This window comes from Candoia aspera, chromosome 1 (assembly GCF_035149785.1).
Source record: "Candoia aspera isolate rCanAsp1 chromosome 1, rCanAsp1.hap2, whole genome shotgun sequence".
Lineage (NCBI taxonomy): Eukaryota > Metazoa > Chordata > Lepidosauria > Squamata > Boidae > Candoia > Candoia aspera.
In genome coordinates this window covers 5,423,730-5,448,345 of record NC_086153.1, presented here as the reverse complement: position 1 = coordinate 5,448,345, position 24,616 = coordinate 5,423,730, and the positions used below count along the sequence as shown (strand labels likewise).

Below are 24,616 nucleotides of genomic sequence, written 5' to 3'. Positions count from 1 at the left end.
GCGCTGAGGAGAGGCTTCCGTCCAGCCACTCTGCCACAAAGCCCAGATGGGCGGAGGGCTGCAGCGATGGTTGTCCTTCTGGAACTTTGTCCCATCTCCACACGGGATCTCTGGAGCTCAGTCAGAGTGACCATCGGGTTCTTGGTCACCTCTCTTACTAAGGCTCTTCTCCCCTGATTGCTCAGTTTGGCTGAGCGACCAGCTCTTGGAAGAGTCCTATGTCATGCGCTGCCTATCTCTGAATAACGTTCAGACACTGGTTTGCAAGTCAGGTTCTGGTTTATTTCAGGGTAGGTACAATGTCGGTAGAAAAAAGCTGAGAGTGACAGGAGCGCGCCGGTGCGGGGTTTAAATACCCCGCGCCGGTCAGCGCCCCCTCGCTCACGGTCACGTCACCCCCCTTAGTCCCATGCGTTGCCCTGCCATTGGTTGAGGGTTTCCAGGATCGCCCATCCTCAGGTTTCCATTCTTCTGCTGATTGCTTTCAGCTGGGCGATCCCCGTTGTATTGCCGCTGATGGTTTGGGTGGCTCCGTGATTCATTTGGCTATTGTTTGTTGGCCGTTAGTCGTTGTAGGTTGATGGCCACTTAACTTGTACCCCTTCACCTATTTCCTTGTCATTGTCATGAGTGCCATTGCGCTGATGACTTTAGCTCAACGGCACTCATGACACCTGGTTGTGCCAAGCTTCTTCCATTTGAGAATTATGGAGGCCACTGTGCTCTTGGGAACCTTCAGTGCAGTAGAAATTTTTCTGTAGCCTTCCCCGGATCTGTGCCTTGCAATAACCCTGTCTCTGAGCTCTGCAGGCAGTTCCTCTGACCTCATGGCTTTTGCTCTGATACAGGATGCATTGTCAGCTGTCAGGCCTTCTATAGAGAGGTGTGTGCCTTTCCAAATCGTGTCCAATCAATTTAATTTACCACAGGTGGACTCAGCACCGATCAAGAGGAATGGGAGGCACCTGAGCGAAATTTCAAGTGTTGTTGCAAAGGGTCTGAGTACTTGCGTACATGTGATATTTCCGTTTTTCCTTTTTAATAAATTGACAGACCTTTCTAAAATTCTGTTTTCACTTGGTCGTTATGGGGTACTGAGTGTAGATTAATGAGGGAAAAAAATGAATTCGAACGATTGTAGCATCAGGCTGCAACGTAACAAAATTGAAAAAAGTGAATACTTTCCGAATGGACTGTATATTCAGAATCTGTGGGCTTTGTCATTTTAATTAATAGGCCCCAGAGTGCTTATAGACAGCTTCAGGGTTAGCCCCAAACCTATTTCCCAGAACGATTTGCCTGGAAGCATTCACACATGCCCAGCTTGTGGATCTTGCATGCTTAGAGTTGCCCATTGCTCCTCTGCAGCTCTAGGGAAGAATCAGGAGGGTGAGCCACAGGTTTAACCTGTGGAATAGCCCCAACGTGTCCTGGGCTGCACAAGCTGAAAAGCCACCCAGGAATGGCTATTGGAGATGCCACCGGTTGGAAGAACAGCATTACTTGTTTGAAAAAACCCCACTGGCTATATCCCAGGGCTAAGCAGGATCCTGCCTCCAATTCTGTGACATAAGCACTGTTGTTGTAGTTACCGCACGAGCGACTATAGTACGTTTCCCCTCTTGAGTCTTGGCCAGGATCCAGCTGAGTGTCCACCTTAAATATCCTGCTTCCTCACTGCTCCCCAAATCTACTCATGTGATCCTTCTGTTGGTCAGATGAGGTGTCTAAAGGTCAGGTGACCAACATCCATTTGGTCACCTGCAGGGGTGTTGGCAGGATGTGGTCAAAAAAGTGAAGATGGCGAGAGGGTGACAGCATGACGGAAGCACAGGATCAGATCTTCACGGGCAGTGACTGCCTTTCTGCAACTTTTCACTTTCACAGAAAAAAGTGTTTTTAAGCACTCAGGTAAGCAGTTCCTGGCCAATCCAGTCTAGCTCAGAAGCTGAGCAGGCTGGGACTTGGTTAGGATTTGGATGGGAGACCACCACAAAATCCTAGCTTTCTAGGCTAGACGGGAAAGTCAAAAACCATCCCAGAAGAAGGCAGTGACAAACCACTTTTGTCCTGTTGCCAAGAAGATCGCACCAACACAGCTGGGAAGTCACCAGGAGTCCAGTTCATCTCAAAAGAAATATTATTTATACTAATTTAAATTTTTGCATGCTGCTTCTCATTGTTAAAAATCTCTTCTAGGACCCACATTGGCCATGACTTATGGAGACTGTACACAGGGACATGTGTTGGGGAGGAGGAAAGTCAAAAAAGTCAAAACAGTCCCGCCCCCAGGACTTTTGCAAGGCATGAGGCCAAGGAAGACCATTTTATGCCTTCAAGGAAAGTTCAGTTGAAATGTTGAACTCTTTGACTTAAAACTCTGCCACTTTTTCTCAGGATTTATGCAAACTCAACCTTGGCTCTCTTGTGGTGTAACAGAAAACCTTTGTTGTTCCAAACAAATGAAATCCCCCCTCCTCCCATCAGTGATAAAAACTTGGTTTCCATGCCCCTCCCCACATTTACTTGTGGGTCAGATGAGATTCCTTTCTCCAGCATAATGCTTCCTTTTGTATACAGGCATCGCTGTGCACGCAACACACCACAAGGGTTGATCATGGCCTCTGATAAACCTGGCTGTTTTCTTAAGCGAAACATGATGGTGTGCTTTTTCAATTGCCTCTGACAAAAATCAGCGTTTCCTTATTCTTGGCAGGACGATGCCAGTGAGATAGAACTTATGCGTCCCAGACTTTTCGGTGAGATCAGAAATGACTTACAAAAAACAGCCTGTGGAATGCACCAGGGTTGCAGTTCAGCGCAAAGTTACTCTGTTCCTTGGTCAGATTGATGCGCCCCTCACATCTGCAACTCATTCTTCCCCAAGGAGCTTGATTTGCACCTTCACAACAATCCTGTGAGGTTGTCAGCCTTACCAGGTAGACCGGACAGGAAACATGACCAGATGAGCTAATTCTACTTTATTGTACGGCTACATGAACAGAATCTGGCAAGTCTGAAAGTACAAATCTCCTGCCCTCCCTATTTACCGCCTGAGTAAATATGGCAGGCCCTTCCTACGTTTCTTCCTCTGTCTGTTACTCAGTTGCGGGCTCCCTTCTCTTTTATCTGATCATTCCCTTAGCAGCATCTCTCTCCCTGCCCTTCCAAGGCCACCTTACATTTCATCACACAAGGCCATTGTGCTGAGCATGTCTTGGAACATGGAAGGAGAACCTCTGGCTCTCCAGATTTGCGGGAACTTCAGTTGCCGCTGTGCTGCCCAGAGTCACTAAGCATTGCAATTGTGCCATTTCTGGTGTGTCCCAGGGAACTTCCCTCTGCTACCCTAGAGGGTGATTCGGAAAGTCTGACCCTGCCAGGAGGGTGATGATCCATGACAAATGGGGAGATGTCAGGATTTCCCAAAAGTAGGACATCTGAAAACTCTGCTGTGGTATGAGGGATTTTCTCGTCCCTAAAGCAAGGGTAGGGAATCTTTCCAAGCACGCTGCAGTCTTGCTTGTGGCACACTCTTGCAGGAGCTTCAGCTGCAAGTGAAATAAATCTTTTTTTTTTTAATGGCCAAAAGCCCACAAGAGATTTCAGCTCCCTCACTTCCAAACACTCACATCCAAATCTGGAAATCTCACACACCCTTGCCTGAATTCTTGCAGGCTTTGGCGGTCATGATCTCATGATATCTCCTCTGATCATACTGAAGAACTTGAGATTTGGGGGTCTCACAAGATTTTAGCCCTTTTTAATTTTATTTTCGGAGGTTTGCAAGTACCTTCTCAGATGTTTGCATTCACTCCTTGTCTGCTTTATTTGGAATCCAAAGCTGTCCACCCACTCCACAGTGGTGGAGGGTCTCTGAAACAAAGGTTGCTTTTCAACCAATGGCACGGTGTTTATTGGGTGTTTATGCATGTGAATGTACATGTGTGTGTGCGTGCACATGCCTTTTTGTTACTTTTTCCACAACTAAAACAGATTTTTTTTCCTAGGGCTGTTTGAACGATCCTTTGGGTGAAATAGCCTGCGTTTGTGAGGAAGTGCAGAGTGTAAACGGTCAGGAATAATACAAAAGGACAGGCTGAGCAGGTCTGTGTGTGTGTGTATTAGGTTTCCCACATGAAATCCAGTTGTGATAAAACTGAAGACTTTAGAAACATCTACTTCAATTGACGAAAGCAGCCCCTGCGTAGGGCCTGGTTTCATACTTCAAAAGATCACTTGGAATTAAGAAACATCATAGATTATAGAAAGAACAGTCATGATGTAACTTTAGAGAAAGAAGTAAATTTATAATTGTACTTATAGCTGCTGTAAAGAAGATCTGAAGTCACTACTTCGTATCTTTTTTCCTTTCCTTTCCTTTCTTTCTTATTTTTTTTTCTTCTTTCTTGCACTTTTAGCTTTCTTTTTGATCTCTCTCTTTTTCTTTCTTTCTTAATATTAGTTTGAATTAGTTTTTACTTTTCTTTTAAAAAACTTTTAATAACAGTATATATTAAAAAGGGGGGGGAATTAAGAAATCAGTGGAGCGGCAGGAGAGTTGCTTATTCATATCCTATCCCAGGAAGTGATTCAGTGAAAAAAATAATAAAATAAAATAACAGAGAGGATTTCCAGAACAGAAGAAAGAAAAATAACAAGTATTTCCATTTGAAAGCTGCAAATAAATTAGGCAATCAAGAGGCCATTAACACAAAGCAGGTGGTTGTCAGAGGAGGCTGAGATAAATTGGCAGATGCTTGGGAGGAGCACCCTGGCCTGGAATGCCTCCTCTATCTCTTTAAAAAATTCCTCTAAAAAATCTTAAATCAATTAATTAGTGGGTTTGAATGTGTTGATTAAATCCTACAACAGTTGCAGACCAAAATTGCTCTAAAGGCCAAGATGCTGTTCCCTTTGCTTGGCTGTCAGGTAAGGGCAGCAGACAGGAGGAAAGGCCTTGCATCCAGTAAGTGAGGAAGCAAAATAGGCAAGTAATGTATAAACTCCACTTTTAAAGATTTAGCTACATGAAAATAACACCCAGTCTATCGTCCAATTAATCAAGGGCCCTTTTAACTGATGAAGAGAAGCAGGGCTATCTGCACAGTCTACTCCAAAAAGTCAAACGGGCAGCCATGACGGTGTGTTGCACCAAAAAAAAAAAAAAAGAGCTTTAATCACATTATTGTGGCCATCCCTTTGATTTTCTGGGCCTAGCCCTGCAGACAACCCTGAAAAGAGATCTGAAGGGTGGATCGAATGAAAGAACAATTAAAAATTGCAGTCTAAAGTAATTTTGGCTATGCCACGTACAGTCCTTAACAGGGGAAGCTGATCTTGGATTGCTTCCATTTCTGGGTCTCAGTGGATCAAGCCACTGAGATAAAAGGGACGTGGTCCTGCCCTGGAGCCTGGAGGCCCGGGTCTCCTGAGAGGAGGCAAGGTTGAGTCTGATGGGCCAGTCGTTTCACATGGGATAACGGGGGAATTGGGGGGAACCCTGGCTTAGGGGCATGTCCTGGGTCAGTGCATGGCATCTCCACTTAAGAAAAGTGCAGGTGGCGAAAAAGCCTTCTCACAACCCAGGATCCGAGTCACTCAGGGAGAGGCACCACAGGCGTCTGTGAGCCCTGGCGTTCCTACAGATGCTTTTCTTGGCACTGGCCAAGATCCCGGCCCTAGCTGTCTTTAATGCTTTTAAAGATTATTTTAATGAGGAGAGATCAGTGGGAAGCTGGCATGCTGCAAAGCAAATGCCAACTGCCAGTGTCATCTTTGTTTACCAGAATGCCCCTTGGACCTTATTAAAAAAGTCAAAATGGGGAGAGACTATAGCTCAGGGCTGGTTTGGAAGTTTGCCCATCACCCCAGAAAAAGGTTGAAGGTTAGCCCCGACCATAGGGAGCATCCTAGGATTCAACCTGTCTAGCTTGCCTTCCTGGTAAACTGCTGTTTTCTGACTGACCATGCCCATCACTGCAACCCCTTCCTGGCTACCATTTTGTGACAGTACCCAAGACGTGTTTTCAAATACTAAATGTGCTGACCTGAAATAGAGATTTCTGCTCTGTTTCTCCTGGCTTTAGAGGGGACTCCTAAGGAACAAGGTACTAGTCCTCATGGCTAATACTGTCATACCATCAGTATGCCCTTTCCCAGCGTAGAGGGCTGCTCCTGGAGAGGTGACAGAAGGAAAACCAGTAATAACTTTTGTCCCTCTTTTGGAACCGCCCAGAGTCCCTCTTTTGGGGGAGATGGGCAGTAATTAAATTTGAATAATAAATAAAAATAAATAAAAAATAACTTCAAGTGATTATTCATGCTTTCCTGTGCATTTTTCATTACTGAAAGTAAACTATGGCTGGAGACTTCACATTCCATCTGAAGAACCTGTACGTTTCTAATCCTTATGGCTGCAAAAGGAGGCTTTCAAGTGCATGATGACTTCAGGGTCAAGGAATTAGTAGGAATTCTTGTGGTCCAGAATTGTACTTTTTTTAAGGAGTCCCTGTGGCTCTACAACAGTGAAAATGGCAAATTAAAGCAGGCAAAATGAAATCAGGCAGAAACGCTTTATTTGTCTTGGATGTAACGCCACAGAACGTGGGTGGTTTGGAGGCCGAATTGAGATGCTGGGGTGGAACATCACCCTGATGCTCATGGCTCCACGGCCTATTTACGTGCCACAGGTTGCTCTCAGCAAAAGCCAGGTGCAATAATTCAGTGTTATAAATGATGAAAGATTAAACCAGTAAGGATGAAGTATGAGAGGGTTGGAAGGGGTCTTGGAGATCATCCAGTCGAACCCCTTCAGTTCTCAAAGTTGCCGCGTAGATTTCCCACAAATCTCCCCATTCAGGATACACCTACTGGCAGCAAGAATCCCACTGGATTGCCATCTGATGTCCCACAGTGCCTCATAGCAACAGCGCACTAGGAGATTTGTGGGAAATTTAAGCGGCCACTCGGGGACTCAGAAACATGCTACCAACTTACACTGAGAAAGAAAAATGTTGGGAGCTTCTTGCAGGCCACCAGCCTTTGCTTCTTTCCACCTTTCTCACGTCTGTTCAAAATGCACTTGTGGCGTCCCTGGTGCTCTCTGAGCCTTGTCGTTTTCTTGCAGACGCTTCATTGCCAGGCTAGGCAACGTCTTCAGCCTGGCAATGAAGCGTCTGCAAGAAAACAACAAGGCCCAGAGAGCACCAGGGACTCCACAGTTCAACCCTGAGCTACACATATTTGCTTCGATTGAAAATGCACTTGAGATGGACCCGGGCTGTTCTAACTGTTTGCAGATCTGTCGGGACGTCAGGATGCTATGAGGCTGGAGGCATGGATACGTGTACAACTCGAGATCCTTTAGAACAGTGTTTCAACCTCACAGCTTTAAGATGTGTGGACTTCAACTCCCAGAATTCCCCAGCCAGCATGAACACATCTTAAAAGTTGATGAGGTTGAGAAACAGTTGCCTTAATCAGCCAATCCGTGCTTGCACTTTCTGGCCAATAGCTGAGCACAGACAACTTCAGCCAATCAGTGCCTACTCCTTAGCTTTTCCACCCAGTCAAAAGTTCTCCTGCCTCAGATTTTTAAAAAAAACCCAAACATATACCCCTGGAAACCCCTGGAGAAGAAGGGAAATCGCTAATGCTTCCCTTTATCTATACTCCATGTCTGTATTCCTGTTTGTTTCTTGTTTTGGAATAAAATCCCAGAGATGGTTTAACCAGAAGCTGTATGCAGAGAAATGGATTGTGGGGGGAAAAAAAGTTAATAAGTGAAGTAAACCTTTAGAACCTTCCTGTCAACCATGGGATCAAACCTACATTGCTTTCCAAATTTGTAACGCTAGTAATCGATTTTTGTACTGCTTCCTATATCAAGAATGGTATCTTGAAGCAATGAACACAGTATTTTAAACTTATAATTATGAACACCATAGTCCTGGAATTAACGCCCCAAAATAACACACACGGCACCCAATTAAGGTCGGGTTCACCGATTACATTAAGCCATGGTTTTCTTCAACCATGATGTGGCTTGGTTCATCCAACATGCGAAGCCAAGTTCCATTTTCAAACTACGATAAAGGCTTGATCTCCCCTCATCATCTTTCTAATCAGGGTGGGGTGGAGGATTGTTCAGCACCTCCCAAAAGATGCCTCCCTGTCTCAAATGTTCCTAAGCAGATGGGAAGAGATTCAGAGGAAGACAGTGAAGTGGCACGCAGTGCAAAAAAGGCCAAATGATTGGTGTATGTTTAGTTTGGAGAAAACAGAAGACGGAAAGAAGGAATGCAAAGCATTATTCAGGACTTCAAGAGTGATGGAGATTTTAAAGGTTAATAAGAGAACTCCAAGCAGCTAGCAGCAATCTTGCAGAGCAGAAGCGTAAACCAAAAGAGAACTTGCACATTAAGCTTAATTACGTTCAGAAACAAATTCAGTCTTCACACTGTAGTTAGATGAAGAAAAACAGAGATAGCTTACTTTTATTCAGTAGGTCTGGATACAGGTAGGTTCATAGTAGAAAGCACTTAATCATCACTGGTTCTTGGTAGCAGGGGATGGTTGGGTGAGGGCTGCGTTCCTGCAGCACCTCCTGCGTGCATGTGTGCCAGAAGGGTAATGGAGATTGTTAATCCCCAAGCCCAAGAAGAAGGAGGAAGTGGAAATCAGGTCACCCATGTGACATCCCACAAGCACAATAGAGATGCGTTTGCTAGAGAGACCCCCTTATGCTTATGCGACAATGCTGAATTGACCCCTGATAATTCCAACAAAGAGTTCCTCTTCTGCCCTTCAGGACTCTTGGGATTATGTCACAGGAGGACAGATTCGGGTTGATTGTTGAGAGTGATTAGGTCAGGATCACGCAATGAGTTTTGGGGTGGGAATTTGAGGAAGACCTTATTCTGAAGGGATAAGCACTACACCGCACTGCTTCTCCCTCCATTGAGAAGGAGCTTCTGTCCATCTAGTTCAGCAGTGACACTGGATTAGCACTGGCCATCTGCTGAGTAGAAAACCTTCCCTGGGGTCTGAAAAGGAGGAGAAGAGGGGTGGAACTGGATCTCCTGATGGTCTCCAGAAACCATTGTTTCCATCAGGTCTGGCCAGCACGACCCACGTTGAGGGATGCTTGGAGTTGTGTCTAGAGGGGTCTCAGTTCCCCAACCCTGAAAAAGATTAAATATGCAACAGCAGATGGGCTTCACAATCCAAGCAGATGGGCTTCACGATCCTCCATCGGCCTTGATTCAATTTCAGGATCCCGTCCCTTCCCCTCCGCCGCCCCTAGGCGCGCTGTTTTGATTTCCATTTGATTTCTTCAGCCGAGGGCATTAGGGTGCCTGTTATCTCTCCTCTTTGCTGATGCATGGATTAGCTGGCCAGCCCTGCGTGTTTACCACCAGTTATCAGCCCGTACTTCGGCTGTTATCAGAGGAAGCGACGCCTGCTGCCGGACCTGGTCTCTCGCCCTTTCTATTACGACCTGTCAGAGGCCAAGAGTGAGCTGTGAAACTGGGCAGCCGTGGCAGGCGCACAGATAGTTTCTGACGGCTGATCAAAGGGGAGCTCCCAACCCCCGATAACCGGGGAAGTGTTGTTGGGCTTTTAACTTTGAGAAAAACACTGGCATTGGACTCCCCCCCCCCCCGCCCACCCGCCTGCCTGCCAGGAGGATGGCGAAAACCAGGCCTGCAAAAACCCTGCATATTCGGTTACCTAATTGTTCAGTGAAATGGCATGTGATCCCAGCGTCAAAGCTGCAGCTGTAATCTCATTCCAAGCAGAGGATGATTGAATGTCCGCCCGTCGCAGCAGACCTGTGGCATAATAGTCTCCAATATTTTTAATTTGTACTTTGAAGTGATCTGGAGTCCACAATCTAATCTTTGCATTTAGTCAAATGTCAGGTTTTATTTTTTGAATTAGGGAAACAACTGTGAGCGAAGGGAATTATTTTTTAAGCCGTGTGTAGGATTTTGCTCCAGCATCTCAGAACCGCTGTCTCTCCCTCTTTGGCTCTTCAATCTTTGGTTTGATTCCCTGGTTTTTGTCACCTTCAGGCCATGGCCAAAGTCAACACACATTGACAAGGCGGGCTAGTCCTACCGCCCAGACCCACCCCTGTGACATGGGGTGAGGCCTGCCTGCCATTTTTAATTTCCTACAACATCTCTGCAAGCCGGATGTGCTTTTGCTTTGGGTAAAATGGAAAGTTAGAATGGCAAATGGGGCATCCACAAGGGGGCTCAAAAAAGTCAAGGTGGCAGCTTTGATCATGAGGTCATGGCCACCATTTTTTGACTCCCCCAGTAGATGCCTCTGATGACAAACTTCCCAGCAGACGTCAGCCTTAAATTTTCCCCCAACACTGCATCAGTGCTTTAGCCTACAAGATACTGGCCTGTTTTGTCAACGGCATGGCCGTTGGGCCTACTATGAGATGAGCAGATGTTTCTTGAAGGGCTATCAAAGGAGGACCTTCTTCTTGCCAGCATCTTCTGCTTCAGGAGCAAGCAGTCTTTCAGTGCCCAGGGGCCTCATGGTTTGGCAGAAGGAGAAAAGAAAGCAGTGGATGGGACAAGGACCTGGCACCATGCCAGCGGGCAGGTTGTGGGATGAGGGAGATTTCACAGGTAGAGGGGAGTAATGCATGGCAGGGAGGTAATTACACACCTTTAGTTTGCTCCTTCTTCTGATTTTTCCCCCACCTGTATGTTCCTTAGACCTTATGATGGACATGCTGAATTTTAGGTAGGACCAGAATAAGATCTCATTCATCCAGCTAAGACTGCATTGTAAGTGAAAGGATTGGATAGATTTGAACAAACAGAGTCAGAAGACAAATGCAGGGCATGAGGCTCACCCAGCAATGTCCACATTTCTAGAATCCAGCCTGTGATGCCACCTGCAACTCTGCCTGAACAGGGAGAACCTGGCATTGGTTGTTCCTGCATTGTATTTGATTGAAAAGAACTCAAAACAGGACCATTCGGTGACTCATTGGAATGGATTAGGTTCAGATCAAAGGACAGTTGTTCTTCCTTAGAGATCTTGAAGCTGGAATGAGTGGCAAATACAATGGTCTGGAATACATTCCCCAAATTACTTTTTTATCAACAAGGAAAGACACTCCTTTTTTCTAAGCACTGGAGGATTTAGAGGCTAGATTTTGGAGAGCGTTTCAATGCCGTGTTTTACAATTGTTTTCTGCTTGTGGCTTGCTAAAGGTTAGATTTTCTTGTATTTTAATGTGGGATTTTATTATTTTTTTTAATGTAGTGCACCCAGAGAATGGTCATCCCTGGGCATATTTAAAATGTAATTAAACTGGGGTATGTATGTATGTATGTATGTATGTATGTATGTATGTATTTATTTATTTATTTATTTATTTCTCCGATTACGTCACCACCCATCTCACTCAGAGATGGCGGGTATTCACAGACACAGTCTAGCAACGTTTTTGTCTGCAACAGTGGGAGAAACTGAACATGGATGCTTAATTCTCTTACTGAGATCCTGTTGGGACTTAACAGAACCTTGAGCACATTTACTCAGGAATAAGAGACATTTGGCGAGACCCCATCCCCCCCGAAGGATGCTTCAGTTCATATTCTTAAAAATATTAAAGATTTGTGACAACTGTTGATTAGAGAGCACTGTGGATTTCCAATCTAGATGCTGTTAACCAGATGAGCTCCGGTGAGATCCTATAGGACAGTGTTTCTCAACCATGGCGACTTTAAGATGGGTGGACTTCAACTCCCAGAATTCCCCAGCCAGCAGAGCTGGCTGGGGAATTCTGGGAGTTGAAGTCCACCCATCTTAAAGTCGCCATGGTTGAGAAACACTGCCTTTAGGAATACCCTCTCCTATGAATGTCTATTAGGACACATTGTACTGCTTTAAACCATTACTTACTTCTCGGTAGAAATTCAGAGGATTATGTGGCTGTGCTCTTCGCTCTTTCAGAAAGTTTTCAAGTATTAATTCTTTCAGCGTGTGCACAAACCTAACCATCACATTCTTTTGTTTAACGCAATCTGTTTTTCCTGTCCCATCTTCTATTTTCTGTACATTGCTTGATGCTTTCATTGATGCGACTAAGTGCTATTCGGGGGTGGGGGAGTGGTTTGCCATTGCCTCCTTCCTGGGGCTGAGAGGGAGGGACTGGCCCAAAGTCACCCAGCTAGCTCCACACCCAAGGCGGGACTAGCACTCATGGTCTCCCGGATTCTAGCCCGGTGCCTTTAAGCACTACACCGAGCTGGCCCTCCTTTGGTGCTTTGGATAAACTTTAATATGGTAAAGCGTATTGGGATCTCAGTAAAGAAAGAAAAGGAAAGAAAAGAAAAGAAAAGAAATGAATATTCATCTTCCCCGGATTCTCTTACAGGGACCTTTGACCGGAGCATGACTCTCCTGGAAGTCTGCGGGAGCTGGCCTGAGAGCTTTGGGCTGCGTCACTTGTCTTCCATGGAGCAGACAGACGAGGGCCTTCGGGAAAGGCTGGCCGATGCCATGTCCGAGTCACCCAGCCGGGACATAGCGGCATCTGGAACAGGTACAAAGGAGACGCGTGATCAGAAATCAGACACCTCTCTTACCCAACGGTGATTTCCTTTCATTAACTTATAATGTTCCATTCCTCATTGGGTTTGTTCCTCTGGGTAAAACCCAGCTATGCCCATGTCTGCCAGGCATTTCCGAGAAGCCCATAAGCCTAGTTAAAGCAACCGAGGTTTGCTGCCAATGTTCCTTTCCAGCATATTCATGGAAATCTCTGAGAAACAGAACTTTTCTGGCTGACGATGGCCCAGAACAGGCCTTGAAGCTAAAGAACAGATGTTCCAGAGTGGCTCTCTGGGGTCACATGATTCTCAGGATGCAGGAAGTTTCCGACCTGCTCCTGGTTTCTCACTCTTGGCCCCTGACCTCAATGGCTATAAATGCTTCCGGATCAGGCTGGGATTTCACGGGGAAATAGATTCCAATTTGGTTTTTTGGGTTTTTTTTTTAAAGGACCCCCAGATGTTTGCTCTGCTACTTTCCTAAGCACTCTTTTTCCTCTAGCCTGCTGGACTACAGCTCCCATCACTCCTCAACTAGCATAGCCAGCTCTGAGTGGGGATGATGGGAGTTCAGATCCACCACATCTAGAGACTGACATGTTGAGGACAGCTGCCTCAGTGAGTTCCCTGGAACTGGAAAGCTTTCTGGCCTGGGGAGTGACTGGATGGCCCTGGCCGCTGCCAGATTGCTTCCCCAAGTACAGCAGAAAGCTCAGTGTCCAGTTTCCTGACCATACCACACCTTGCGTAAAGGAATGTAGTGATCATCTTAGGGAAGGTATGAATGAAGAGTTAAGAAATGACTTGCAGAAAAGATTACCCTGAGATTGAAGGAAGTGTGAGAAAGAAACTCAAAATAACCCCTCCTTGATTTTATTTAGCATAAGGTGGGGGAGAGAGAAACTCAGACAGGGTTTCAAGGTTGTGTTATTCTACCCTCCAACAAGAAACTAGCATTCCTGGCATCCCTGTAGGGTTTGTTTCTTGACCTGATCTACCCTGAAGGGCTGGCATCAATTGAAAGCCTTATTATTAATATTACAACAACTGTTAATTGTTATTATTGTAATTGCAATTATCACATTCAATTTAGATACTGCCTTTTTGTGGGGAGTTTGCAGCAGATTACACATGGATTTTTTTTTTTCATTTTATTCTCACACCCAGAAGCCTGTGAAATGGGTTAGGCTGAGCCTGGAAATGGCTCAAAGCAGGGGTGTCTGTCAGGAGGGGTCAGAAAAGTCAAGATGGCACCTGTAACTGGGCGGTTGAAGCCCCATCCCTTCCTTTTTTACCTGGTGCTTCATAAAAGAATAGGGTCTCAATCTCAAGATGTGACCACCATCTTCACATTTTTTACCCCTCCCGGCAGAAGCTCCTGGCTTGAAGCCACCGAGTGGGCCACGTTGTCAGGTGAGGAGCTGAATCTGCAGATCCCCAATTTCACCATAACCACTAGACTGCATTGCCTTTCTTGTAAAGATCAAAACCCCCAGACCTTTGAGGACTGTCTATAACTAACAATGATGCTCAGATACCCACCCAACCCAAGTCATTCGGCCATTTCTTCCCCTGCCCTGCAGCTGTCCTTGAGCCAAAGGATCTCCTTGAGAACTTTCAACTCAGGGTCCCACTTTAAAGTCAAGAACTCCTCAGGGTTTTGTAAGCCTACGGTGCCCTTTAGTTGGCATGGGCTTCAGGTCCTAGAATCCCCAACCCATCTTTGTCCATGTGGCCTGGAGTTTCTGGGGTTGCAGCCAAAACCCTTGGTTGGGAGAGACCGATCTATGATATCTAAGCCAACACAGCATTTGGATGGTCTCCCTTGGTTCAAATGGATTCTCCTTTCCTTCCTCCCTTCCAGCATTTGGCCGCTTTGGGTCAGGAAACCCAAGCCTTCTGTGAGCTTTGGCGGCTGTGAAAGTCCAATAAATGCTTACATTTATTATTATTAGCCAGTGCAGCTACTTTGGCTCTGACACTTGGCCCTAAAATCACCACCGCTCTTCCCTGCACCCCCTTTGCACTCAGCAGGAATGTCACCCCACGTGCGCACAACACTTGGCAGCAATGTGCAGATGAGAGTTGGGGTGTGTAATTATCTGTCTTCGACAAAGTGCTGGCTACCATAATCCAAATTAATCCATCTTCATCAGAGTCCATTACTGTGGTAAATTAAAGGGCCCATTAACATAAATGGTACGGCTCTCGGGAGATTATGCTCAAGAGGCCTTAGGGATACTGGAATGCTTGCAAATTGCAAATGCTGTCCGCTTTGGGTGGTTGGGACTGGCATTAAGCAAATGCCCGCCCTCCCAGCAAGAGCTCAAGGAATTCAGATTCCTGTCTTGAGTGTCAGCTAAGGAACACCAGTGGCATCAGTACTGGAACTACCTGGCAAAACACAGGTAGGTCAGGTAGAAAATTAGCAGAAGAAAAGGGGCAAAAAAAAGGGAGGGAGGGAGGGAGGGAATGGATTCTAAATCATATGAAGAAGTCTGTCTTGCTGTACCTTGGAAATGTTCTTCCTCTGCAAAAAAATTTCTTCCTCTGCAAAAAAGGTGTTTTTTCTCTCTCAGGATGTCTGAGAATTTCTTCCAAATTTCTCTAGAGTGGTGATTTTGAGCATCCTTTATTGATGAAGGTGGTGGTGGGTTTGCTAGTACTGATCATGAAGTTTTGTGTTACCCATCTTTCCATCACACTGACTATACACAGGGTGGGGGGGACCACAAGATGTCTGTCTGTCTGTCTATCAAATTTGCCACCGCCCATCTCCTCCAAACAGAGGAGTTCGGTTTTGTTATCTTCTGTTGATATTTAAGGAGAGAGGATTGTACAGTGAAAGTCATCACATATTCTCTTGGCCGTTGAGTCACTAAGTATGTGCAAGAACATGATCTTCTACTCAGGTCTGTCTGCTGCAAGCCAAGATGGTGAGAAGCAGACTGCAGTGGAGCAGAAATGCAATAAATGGACCAATAAATAAATTAAATAGAGGAGGCGTGCATTGTGACGTCACAGTGCCAGCTCCACCCTTTGCATACTTGAGTGAGACGTTGTGATGCCTCTATAAAAGCGGCTGGCTTCGCACAACCACATCAGGATCCAGTTTCCATCGTTTGCCTCACCTTGTCCCCCGTGATTCTATGCACAAGAATTTAACTGAAATGTTAAAAACAAATTATCTTTCACTGAATGAGACCTGGTAGAAAAAGATGTCAGGAGCATGTGTTATGTGCAGTGCCAGTACCTTCAGCGGGGCCACTAGAGTAGGACTTGAAGGTAGGAGCCAGGATCCTGTTCAGAATAGGGTAAAGAAGAAATTAAGAAGAACCGGCACATTTTCAAATGAATGTGGTCATTGTCTTTACTATTTAAAACCTACTCCACCCAATAAGACTCTTCAGTTCACAATCTGGAATTCTTAATTTCTCCACTGGCTATCTCCCTGTGTGCCAGATAAGAGGGCACATTTTTTATAATATAGCCAAAAAAAATAATAATCCTGTTGTTTGCCTTACCAGACTTCCTTGTTAATGAGAGAAGGTTTTTCAAAAGTCAAAAAGCAATGCATTGGACTTTCAGTTTCACATGGGGTTCTTATAGTCGTACCGTAAGCAAAAAGTAACTCCGGATGTTGGCACTAAGAGGGAACCAGACAGAGGAATAGGAAACGATCCATAGTGTAGCGAAAGCATAATTTTATCCTTCCCAAGGAAACTAAATGAAAGGTGACTCGGGAAAGGAAGCTGCAAATTGGGAAACAGACCATTCACAAACTCCCCAGAACACACAATTTCCAAGAAAAGGCTAGCTTTACGGCAACTTCAGTGCAACCCAGCTGCTTGAGAAATAAATGCACCCATCTCTCAAACGCAGCCCACACTAGGACACAAGGTCTGAAGTGGCTTTCAAACTGGCAGAGTCCTCACGTGGAAGTGCCTTCAGTGACGTCAGTGGCTTTTCTCAGCTCCTTTTGCAAAACCCACCCCCCGCTTTGATCCAGTTTAGGAAAAGCTGAACTGGGGGATGAGGAGCCCAATTATTTTGTGTCCAGAACTTTCCTGAAACAGACTTCCTTCTATATCCTAAGACGGTGTACTGAAACTATATATTTTAGAATGTAGGTGCCATTATTCAAATCCTTGCACGTGGGGCATCTTGACTTGTCTGTAAAAATAACTTGTAGTTCTTCCAGGATATTCTGGAATCTCTTTAATCCCACTGATCCAGACGATCTGCTGTTTCGTCCTTGCTCTACTTGCTTCAACTTTGCCAAACGTAATCATTTAGTCCATCCATTCTCTGTTTGTACCACATAGACCACGAAGATGGATGTCAAGGGACAGCCATCAAACACCACGATTATTGACCTGGAGTCTCCAAATATTACCATTGCTTCTCTTAGGTTAAGAAGAAGCATATCAGTATGAAATTCTAAAGACGGGCTGGGAAAAAAATACCAATTTTACAAATGTTTGTTTCCTTGATAAAATGCTAGATGAATATTGCATGTTTTGTCATTTTTGTAATACAAATGTAGACCAAAGCTAATGAAATATGTATGCTTTATAACTTCATACAGTAGATAGTCCATGATTTTTAGAACTATTTATTGATAGGGCTGGAAACTATACATTGTTCTGCGTGTGTAGGTGTGTTTATGACCACAAAAACATGTTTTAAGACAGCTTGCCTAGGAAGGAAAGCTGTTCAAATTTAACTGGATTGTCAGAAGAAAGTTGTTGAATCAGCAAAAAATCTAATTTATTAATCGTGGTGCATTATGACATGTTCAAAATCCAGTCCAGTTTTATATGTAACATGTTCCAGTTCAATATTACATTGTATTATATACATGTAAATGGCTGTGGGTGTGGTAGTGGTGGTGTGTGTATGATGTATCTGTACTTCTGAATTCATCTTTATGTGGTGCCTGTGATTGTGTATGTGTGTGTATATGTACCTTCTCAAGCTTGTCTGCCTTTATACTGATAGATCCCCACCAATCTTGGAGTTGCCTTTGAAAAGCTGGGCTCCAACTGTATGTGGTTTTTCTCCAGGGATGCTCTTGGCACCAGAGTTCGAGACCGCCAGAGACAATATTACACAAAGAATCAGAGATATCGGTTACCAATTGGATTTGTAACTGGTTTCAAGTTACTTAATCTGGATAGAATTAATTGTTCCCTGAAGCCAGCTGATTATCTATTCACTCGAATGCAATGTTTCTCAACCTTGGCAACTTTAAAACGTGTGGACTTCAACTCCCAGAATCCCTGTCTTAGCTTTCCCCAATCTGATGACCACCAATTGTGTAGAGACTGCAGTTCCCAGATGTCCCAACCATTTTGGACTTTGGAGGATGGAAATTCCAGCAACTGTAATTTCAACTTGCCTGAGCTGCAAATGGAGACTTGGCATTTTTAGCTGGCAAGACATATGGAGTTTGATCTTTGTATTGGCTGATACGGGCATCTACAGGGGGCAGGGTCAAAATCCGCACAATGGCAGTCCCAGTGTTGTGATTTAAGTCCCACCCCTTTGTGTATGGGGATATACAGGTTCAAAGGGGAGGGGGCTTCAGCTGTGACACTGGTCACGCCTGTCATTTTACAGACCTGAAGATGAACAACCCTGGAAACTGAATCTGGATCTAACTATTCCACTCAGCACTCCATCCAAGCAGAGTGTGATGGGAAGTGAATGAAACCAGAGCAGGGAATCATGCAGAGAACTTGCCAGTAGACTTCTGAGGGCAGTTCTTCTATGTCTGTCAGCCCTTCAAATCAGGAGACCAGAAACATGCAGGACAATATTACTTTTATTATAAAGATACAGATCTTGTCTGAGATGTTTTCCCAGGTTACAATTCTGTCTCAGACACAGGTTTCTTTTATCTAACCTCTGCCCACTATACGGTCTCAGCATTGGAAGGGACTCACCGGTCCACCGAAATATACTAACGGAGGTTAATTAGATCATCCGGAGCGGCAGGAGCTGCCCACAGTGTAGAAGAACTCCATGGGATCACAGTGCAATGAAAAGGTCAGATCCAGGGTCAGTGAGGCTGCTATAAAGAAGGCAGATTTCACATTTGGAATGATTAGGATGGGAACAGAAGGCAACCCAGTCAGTGCAGAAATGCCCTTATTGTATTCCTTTTAGTCACTGCCCTTGAAAAAATACTGCAGAGAAGAAGAGGGTGATCAGCAGCAAGGTGGACAGATTCAGTTGCGGTGGTGATGGGCACACCATTGGAAGACCTGAAGGGCCAGGTTAGGGACAGATCATCATGGAGACATGGTCTCAAAGAGTTAACCCCAACTTGTTGGCACAAAATCTATCAATCGGTGCTGGAAAGGGGGCAAAAAAGGGCAATGAAACCGGTGAAGGGAAGAGATCAGCTTCCCAGTGAAGAAAGGCCTCTTTAGCATGGAGTGGAGGAAGAAAAAGGGAAATGTAGATGGTCATACACAGCATGGAAAATACTGAATAAAGAGAAGGTTTTATCCCTCTCTCACAATGTGACTGGACTCATCTGCTGGAGCTAAACATGAGGAGATCCAGGTTGTTGTTTATTCGTTTAGTCGCTTCCGACTCTTCGTGACTTCGTGGACCAGCCCACGCCAGAGCTTCCTGTCGGTCGTCAACACCCCCAGCTCCCCCAGGGATGGGTCCGTCACCTTTAGAATGTCATCCATCCACTTGCCCTTGGTCGGCCCCTCTTCCTTTTGCCTTCCACTCTCCCTAGCATCAGCAGGGAGTCCTGTCTTCTCATTATGTGGCCAAAGTATTTCAGTTTGGCCTTTCATATCATTCCCTCAAGTGAGCAGTCTGGCTTTATTTCCTGGAGGATGGACTGGTTTGATCTTCTTGCAGTCCAAGGCACTCCCAGAATTTTCCTCGAACACCACAGTTCAAAAGCATCCATCTTCCTTCTCTCAGCCTTCCTTATGGTCCAGCTCTCGCAGCCATATGTTACTACGGGGAACACCATTGCTTTAACTATGCGGACCTTTGTTGTCAGTGTGATGTCTCTGCTCTTAACTATTTTATCGAGATTTGTCATTGCTCTTCTCCCAAGGATTAAGCATCTTCTGATTTCCTGACTGCAGTCAGCATCTGCAGTAATCTTCGCACCTAGAAATACAAAGTCTTTCACTGCTTCTACATTTTCTCCCTCTATTTGCCAGTTATCCATCAAGCTGGTTGCCATAATCTTGGTTTTTTTGAGGTTTAGCTGCAAGCCAGCTTTTGCACTTTCTTCTTTCACCTTCATCATAAGGCTCCTCAGTTCCTCTTCGCTTTCAGCCATCAAAGTGGTATCATCTGCAGATCTGAGATTGTTAATGTTTCTTCCAGAGATTTTAACTCCAGCCTTGGATTCCTCAAGCCCAGCATGTCGCATGATGTGTTCTGCGTACAAGTTGAATAGGTAGGGTGAGAGGATACAGCCCTGCCGTACTCCTTTCCCAGGAGATCCAGGACCAATCCCTTAATCAACCATGGACTTGGCTGCCGCTAGAGGTGATGAAGGACATCAATTTAGCTTGTTCTAAAAGACTGTTCCATGGAGGTTCAGGTGTTTATGGCATCAGGAGGCTGCAGTTTCCTTTGCTGGAGGTGTTTAAACAGGGGCCGGATGGCCTCTTGTCAGGGATGTTGCCATGTTGGCTACCTGCACTGGGCTGGAGTGGGACTAGATCATCTTCCAAGGAATCTTCTGATCCTCCTATTCTGTGCTGTGATCCAAGATCACAGATAATGAAAACCAGGTGCTGGGGAACAAGAGCAGAAGAGGGGAAATCAGGCTTCTGCCCAAAGGTGGGGTTCCAGAATGCAACTGAGAAGCCACTGTAGGACACAGAATACTGAAGAAGACCCTTGGCTTCATCCAGTCAGCCTCTTCTTATGTTCTTGAGAGGTTTTGCTTCTTGAACAAATGCATGCTTTGCGGCACGTTAATGTATCTGGCGCACAGTTTAGGGATTACTAATGTATCCAGATGGCTGTGTTTCGAATGTCTCTTAAAATAAAGCCTGGTGCAGTTCTATCTCTCTTTTATTCCTTCAGGATGCTATTAGCACCTGCTCTCGTTTTCCTTCCCTCCCTCCCTCCCTCTTTCCCTCTCTCTGTCCATCTGCTCTCCGTTCCACCACTGTCCCACACATCTGGTTTTCTATCTGGAAGTACAAGAATTCATATACCGCCACTGGTAGTTATAAACTACTTTTTTTTCCTGCGAAGTCCATTAGAGGTTTTTTTTAAATTATTTTAAAAAAAAACAATGCTGGCATCTCATCTAGGCAACTCCCTATATAAGCTTTCCAAAAGGAAATCAGCCATTCTTCCTGCCAATGCAATTGCCACAAATCCTTTCTCCTCTCCCTGCCCCCCCCCCCACTTTGGAATGACTTCTAAATCTTTGGAATCTTGGCCATGGGTCGTTTTTAAACCCTTCTCAGCGGGGGAGAACGGGCAGCTTGCTCCAAACGAACCGAAGCAGCTAAACAAGCCATTTCCTCTTCTGAGCACCGTTAGGGGAAAGCGCCCTGTTTGGAGGGCTTGTTTTAAACTTGGCCTGGAGATGAAAACAGCAGGGCCAGAAATATTGCCAGAATTGATCCTGCTCTCACCAAACAAGCTGGGCATTGCCTTGCCTTTCCAATGTTGTTGTTCACTCATTAAGTCGTGTCCAACCCGTCGTGACCCCATGGACCACAGCACGCCAGGCCTTCCTGTCCTCCGCTCCCTCCCGGAGTTTACTCAGATTCATGTTCACTGCTTCGGTGATGCTGTCTAGCCATCTCACCCTCTGCCGTCCCCTTCTCCTGTTGCCTGCAGTCCTTCCCAGCATCAGGGCCTTTTCCAGTGAGGCCTCTCTTCGCGTTAGGTGGCCAGAGTATTTGAGCTTCAGCTTCAGTATCTGTCCTTCCAATGAACGGTCAGGGTTGATTTCCTGTAGGAGTGACTGATTTGACCTCCTTGCAGTCCAAGGGACTCTCAAGAGTCTTCTCCAGCACCACAGTTCAAAAGCCTCAGTTCTTCGGCGCTCAGTCTTCCTTACGGTCCAACTCTCACAGCTACACATCACTACTGGGAAACCCATAGCTGTGATTATACAGACCTTTGTCGGCAAGGTGACATCTCTGCTTTTTAATACGCTGCCTAGGTTTGCCATGGCTTTCCTCCCAAGGAGCATTTCCGATGTAGCAATATGTATATAGCAAGGGGCCTGATGACAGTTGGATTTTAAGTCAACGAGGATGTTGAAAGACTTTGAGTCTGTCTGTCTGTCTGTCTCAGGCCAATCTTTCTCACAGGCTGGCGGTGGGGATGCAAACAGAGAGAGTGCCATAAACAGGCCAGCAAAATGGCGGGACGTCAAAGCAAATTTGTTACTTGATGGAAGATGCTAAATAGCAAACTTGGTTTCAGAAGTGGCAGGTGGATGCTTCAGGCGTTGTCTGGAACGTCTTCAGACCCAAACTCCTTCATGGCCCTGTTAAAAATTACAGTTTGATGGTGATATTTGGAAAAGCCCTGGAGGCTTTGCCCCTGCCCCAGAGGCCCCAGGAACTCCAGTGCATCCCTGACTTATATGGAGTCAGACCACCGGTGATCTGCTCTACCTGAGCAACAGCTGCCTTCCAATGGTCCAAGCTGGAAATAGAGAGAAAGGAGGTCTATCTGTGTGATCACTAGCAGTTGAAAATGACTTGATGGCACATAATCTGTAGATCAGTGTTTCTCACCCTTGGCAACTTTAAGACGTGTGGACTTCAACTCCCAGAATTCCCCAGCCAGCCAGGAATTCTGGGAGTTGAAGTCCACACGTCTTAAAGTTGCCAAGGGTGAGAAGCACTGATCTATAGATATAGATATGGTTAGGGGTATAGGTATAGGTATAAGTATGGGTATAGATACGGGTAGTCCTCACTTAATGACCATTCATTTAGTGGTGGTTCATACAACAGTGCTGAAAAAATCGATTTACAACTGGTGCTCACACAACTGTCACAGCATCCCTGAGGTCACATGATCATGATTTGGGTGCTTGACAACCGTCCACATTTGTGACTGTCGCAGCATCCCATGATCCCGTGATCACCATTTTCAACCTTCCTGGCTAGCTTCTGGCAAGCAAAATGATGCTTAACGACCACACGGTTCGCTTAACGAGGGCAGTGGTTCGCTTAATGACCACCACAAAAAAGGTCATAAAATCAGGTTGGATTTGCTTAATGACTGCTTCACTTAGCAACCGAAATGCCAGTCTCGGTTGTGGTTGTTAAGCGAGGACTACCTGTAGAGATAGATTATAGATATAGATTATAGATATCGATATCGATATATTCATATTCTTTCCTGTTCTTTTGTTTCTTTCTTGGACATAAAAGGATCTCAACAGCTTGTTTACCTTGCTGTTGGCAGCCTTAGCCTGCATTGCAACAATATCACAGCTAGAAGAAAGATTTGCTGTTCTTCCGAAAAAAAAAAGTCACAAGCCTCTCCCACCCCACCCCAAGTCTACAAAAACATCTTTCTTATGGGGTAACATGTTGCATAAAGGGGCTCAATTCGGATGACGCATGTGTGTGCCCACACAGCGCAGAGAGCACACGCATAGAGGCAACTGTCATGAAAATGTACGTTTATTTAAAATCACTCCAGCTGAAAGCAGTTGAAGAAAAAAAGGAAGTTACTTGGTTGTGCATCGTCTTGCCTGAAGCGCAGCCGGGTGTCAGACAATGCTGCCTGCTCTCTTGAAAATGCGGCTTCCCTTTCCGTGGCCCTGATTGTGACATGAGTATGGGGTGTCAAAAAAACTCAAGTTGGTGGTGGCGGGGGCTGCCATCTCGACTCGTTTGCCCATCTCCCCGCCAGATGCCCCCATGCACGCAAACATTTGTAATAGTCCTTTGGGGTCTGCTGGAACAAGGGCTCCCCATCATCTGCAGCAACGATCCTTTTGGAGACCCATGGTGAGTCCTGGGCCAAGACAGCCCATGCGCCCAGCCCTCTGCCCCACTCTGGTTTGTGGGCATTTCGGCTCTCTTCCTCTGGCAGTCTGATGAGTGTACAGAAAGCGATCCGACATTTGCGCCATGTACCTTGGATGATTTTTTAATGCGTTGTTCCCTGGGGAAGGAACTCCTTGCATGTGCAAAATGGCTGATGCTGAGATATTTTCCAGACTCCTGCAAGCAGTGCAGTTTGTGTTGTTGGGTGGATTGTTTAGACAAACAAGAGTTACTTTGATTATGATTCTCCTATTCTCTCTCTTTCTCTCTCTCTTTTAAGGCAAATTTAGGATTCTGTTGTTCAGAGCAGGGAGGTCACAAGGCCCAAATGCATTTAGCATTGACTGCCCTCTGTTATACTGCTTCTATTAGTCCCTAATTTGATTTGTACCTATTCATTTGCAGTCCCTGCAGGAGCATTGAGCTGGCCCGGCGTCTAATTGGTGCTGTCTCTATTTTAGCCTCATTAAATTAGCCCTGACTCCTGGCCACTTGGTGTCTGTGCTTGTCTGTCCATTTATACAGCCCTAATGTAACGCAAAATTCATTACTGATCACATTACTTTCAACTCTGAAGCCAGCCTTGTGATAAACATTTTCTTAACCCTTCCCTCGCTGGCACCTGCCAGGACAGAAAGGCACTTTCTGAGGAGGAGGAAGGCGAGGGTAAAACGGGTAAAGAGGGTCAAGCCAAGTGAATTCCTGTCCTGAGATCAGCCATGCCACTTTGAGGCCTGGAGAAACGGGTGGGCGGTGGGACTTGGAATGAGACCTGTTTGGGGTTGAGTTACTGAAAAGCTATTCCTGTGACTTTCTGTCCTTGCACTTCAGAGATAAGAACTTTCCAGCTTCCCAAAGTCCAGGATCTAGAAAGCCTTGTCCCACAGAGCCAGGCTTCTCCACCCCAGATGTCCATGCAAACCTAGGTCTGGAGGAACTCAACCCCTTGACACTGAGTTCTTCCAGACCTCGATTTGCATGGACATCTGGGGTGGA

The 24,616-nt window shown here is 45.6% G+C and overlaps 1 protein-coding gene across 3 annotated transcripts in view; it reads left to right on the top strand.

The window, feature by feature from the left end:
* BCAS3 (BCAS3 microtubule associated cell migration factor) overlaps positions 1–24,616 on the top strand; it is a 530,779-nt gene that overhangs the window by 483,906 nt on the left and 22,257 nt on the right. The window contains exon 24 of one of the 3 annotated variants that reach the window (XM_063296564.1): positions 12,416–12,583. The exons of 1 other annotated variant lie outside the window; for it this stretch is intronic. In XM_063296564.1, the coding sequence (XP_063152634.1) occupies positions 12,416–12,583 (168 nt within the window). Of the gene's footprint in view, positions 1–12,415; positions 12,633–24,616 lie in introns of all 3 variants that reach the window. One more of the 3 variants, XM_063296543.1, reaches the window with a different exon arrangement.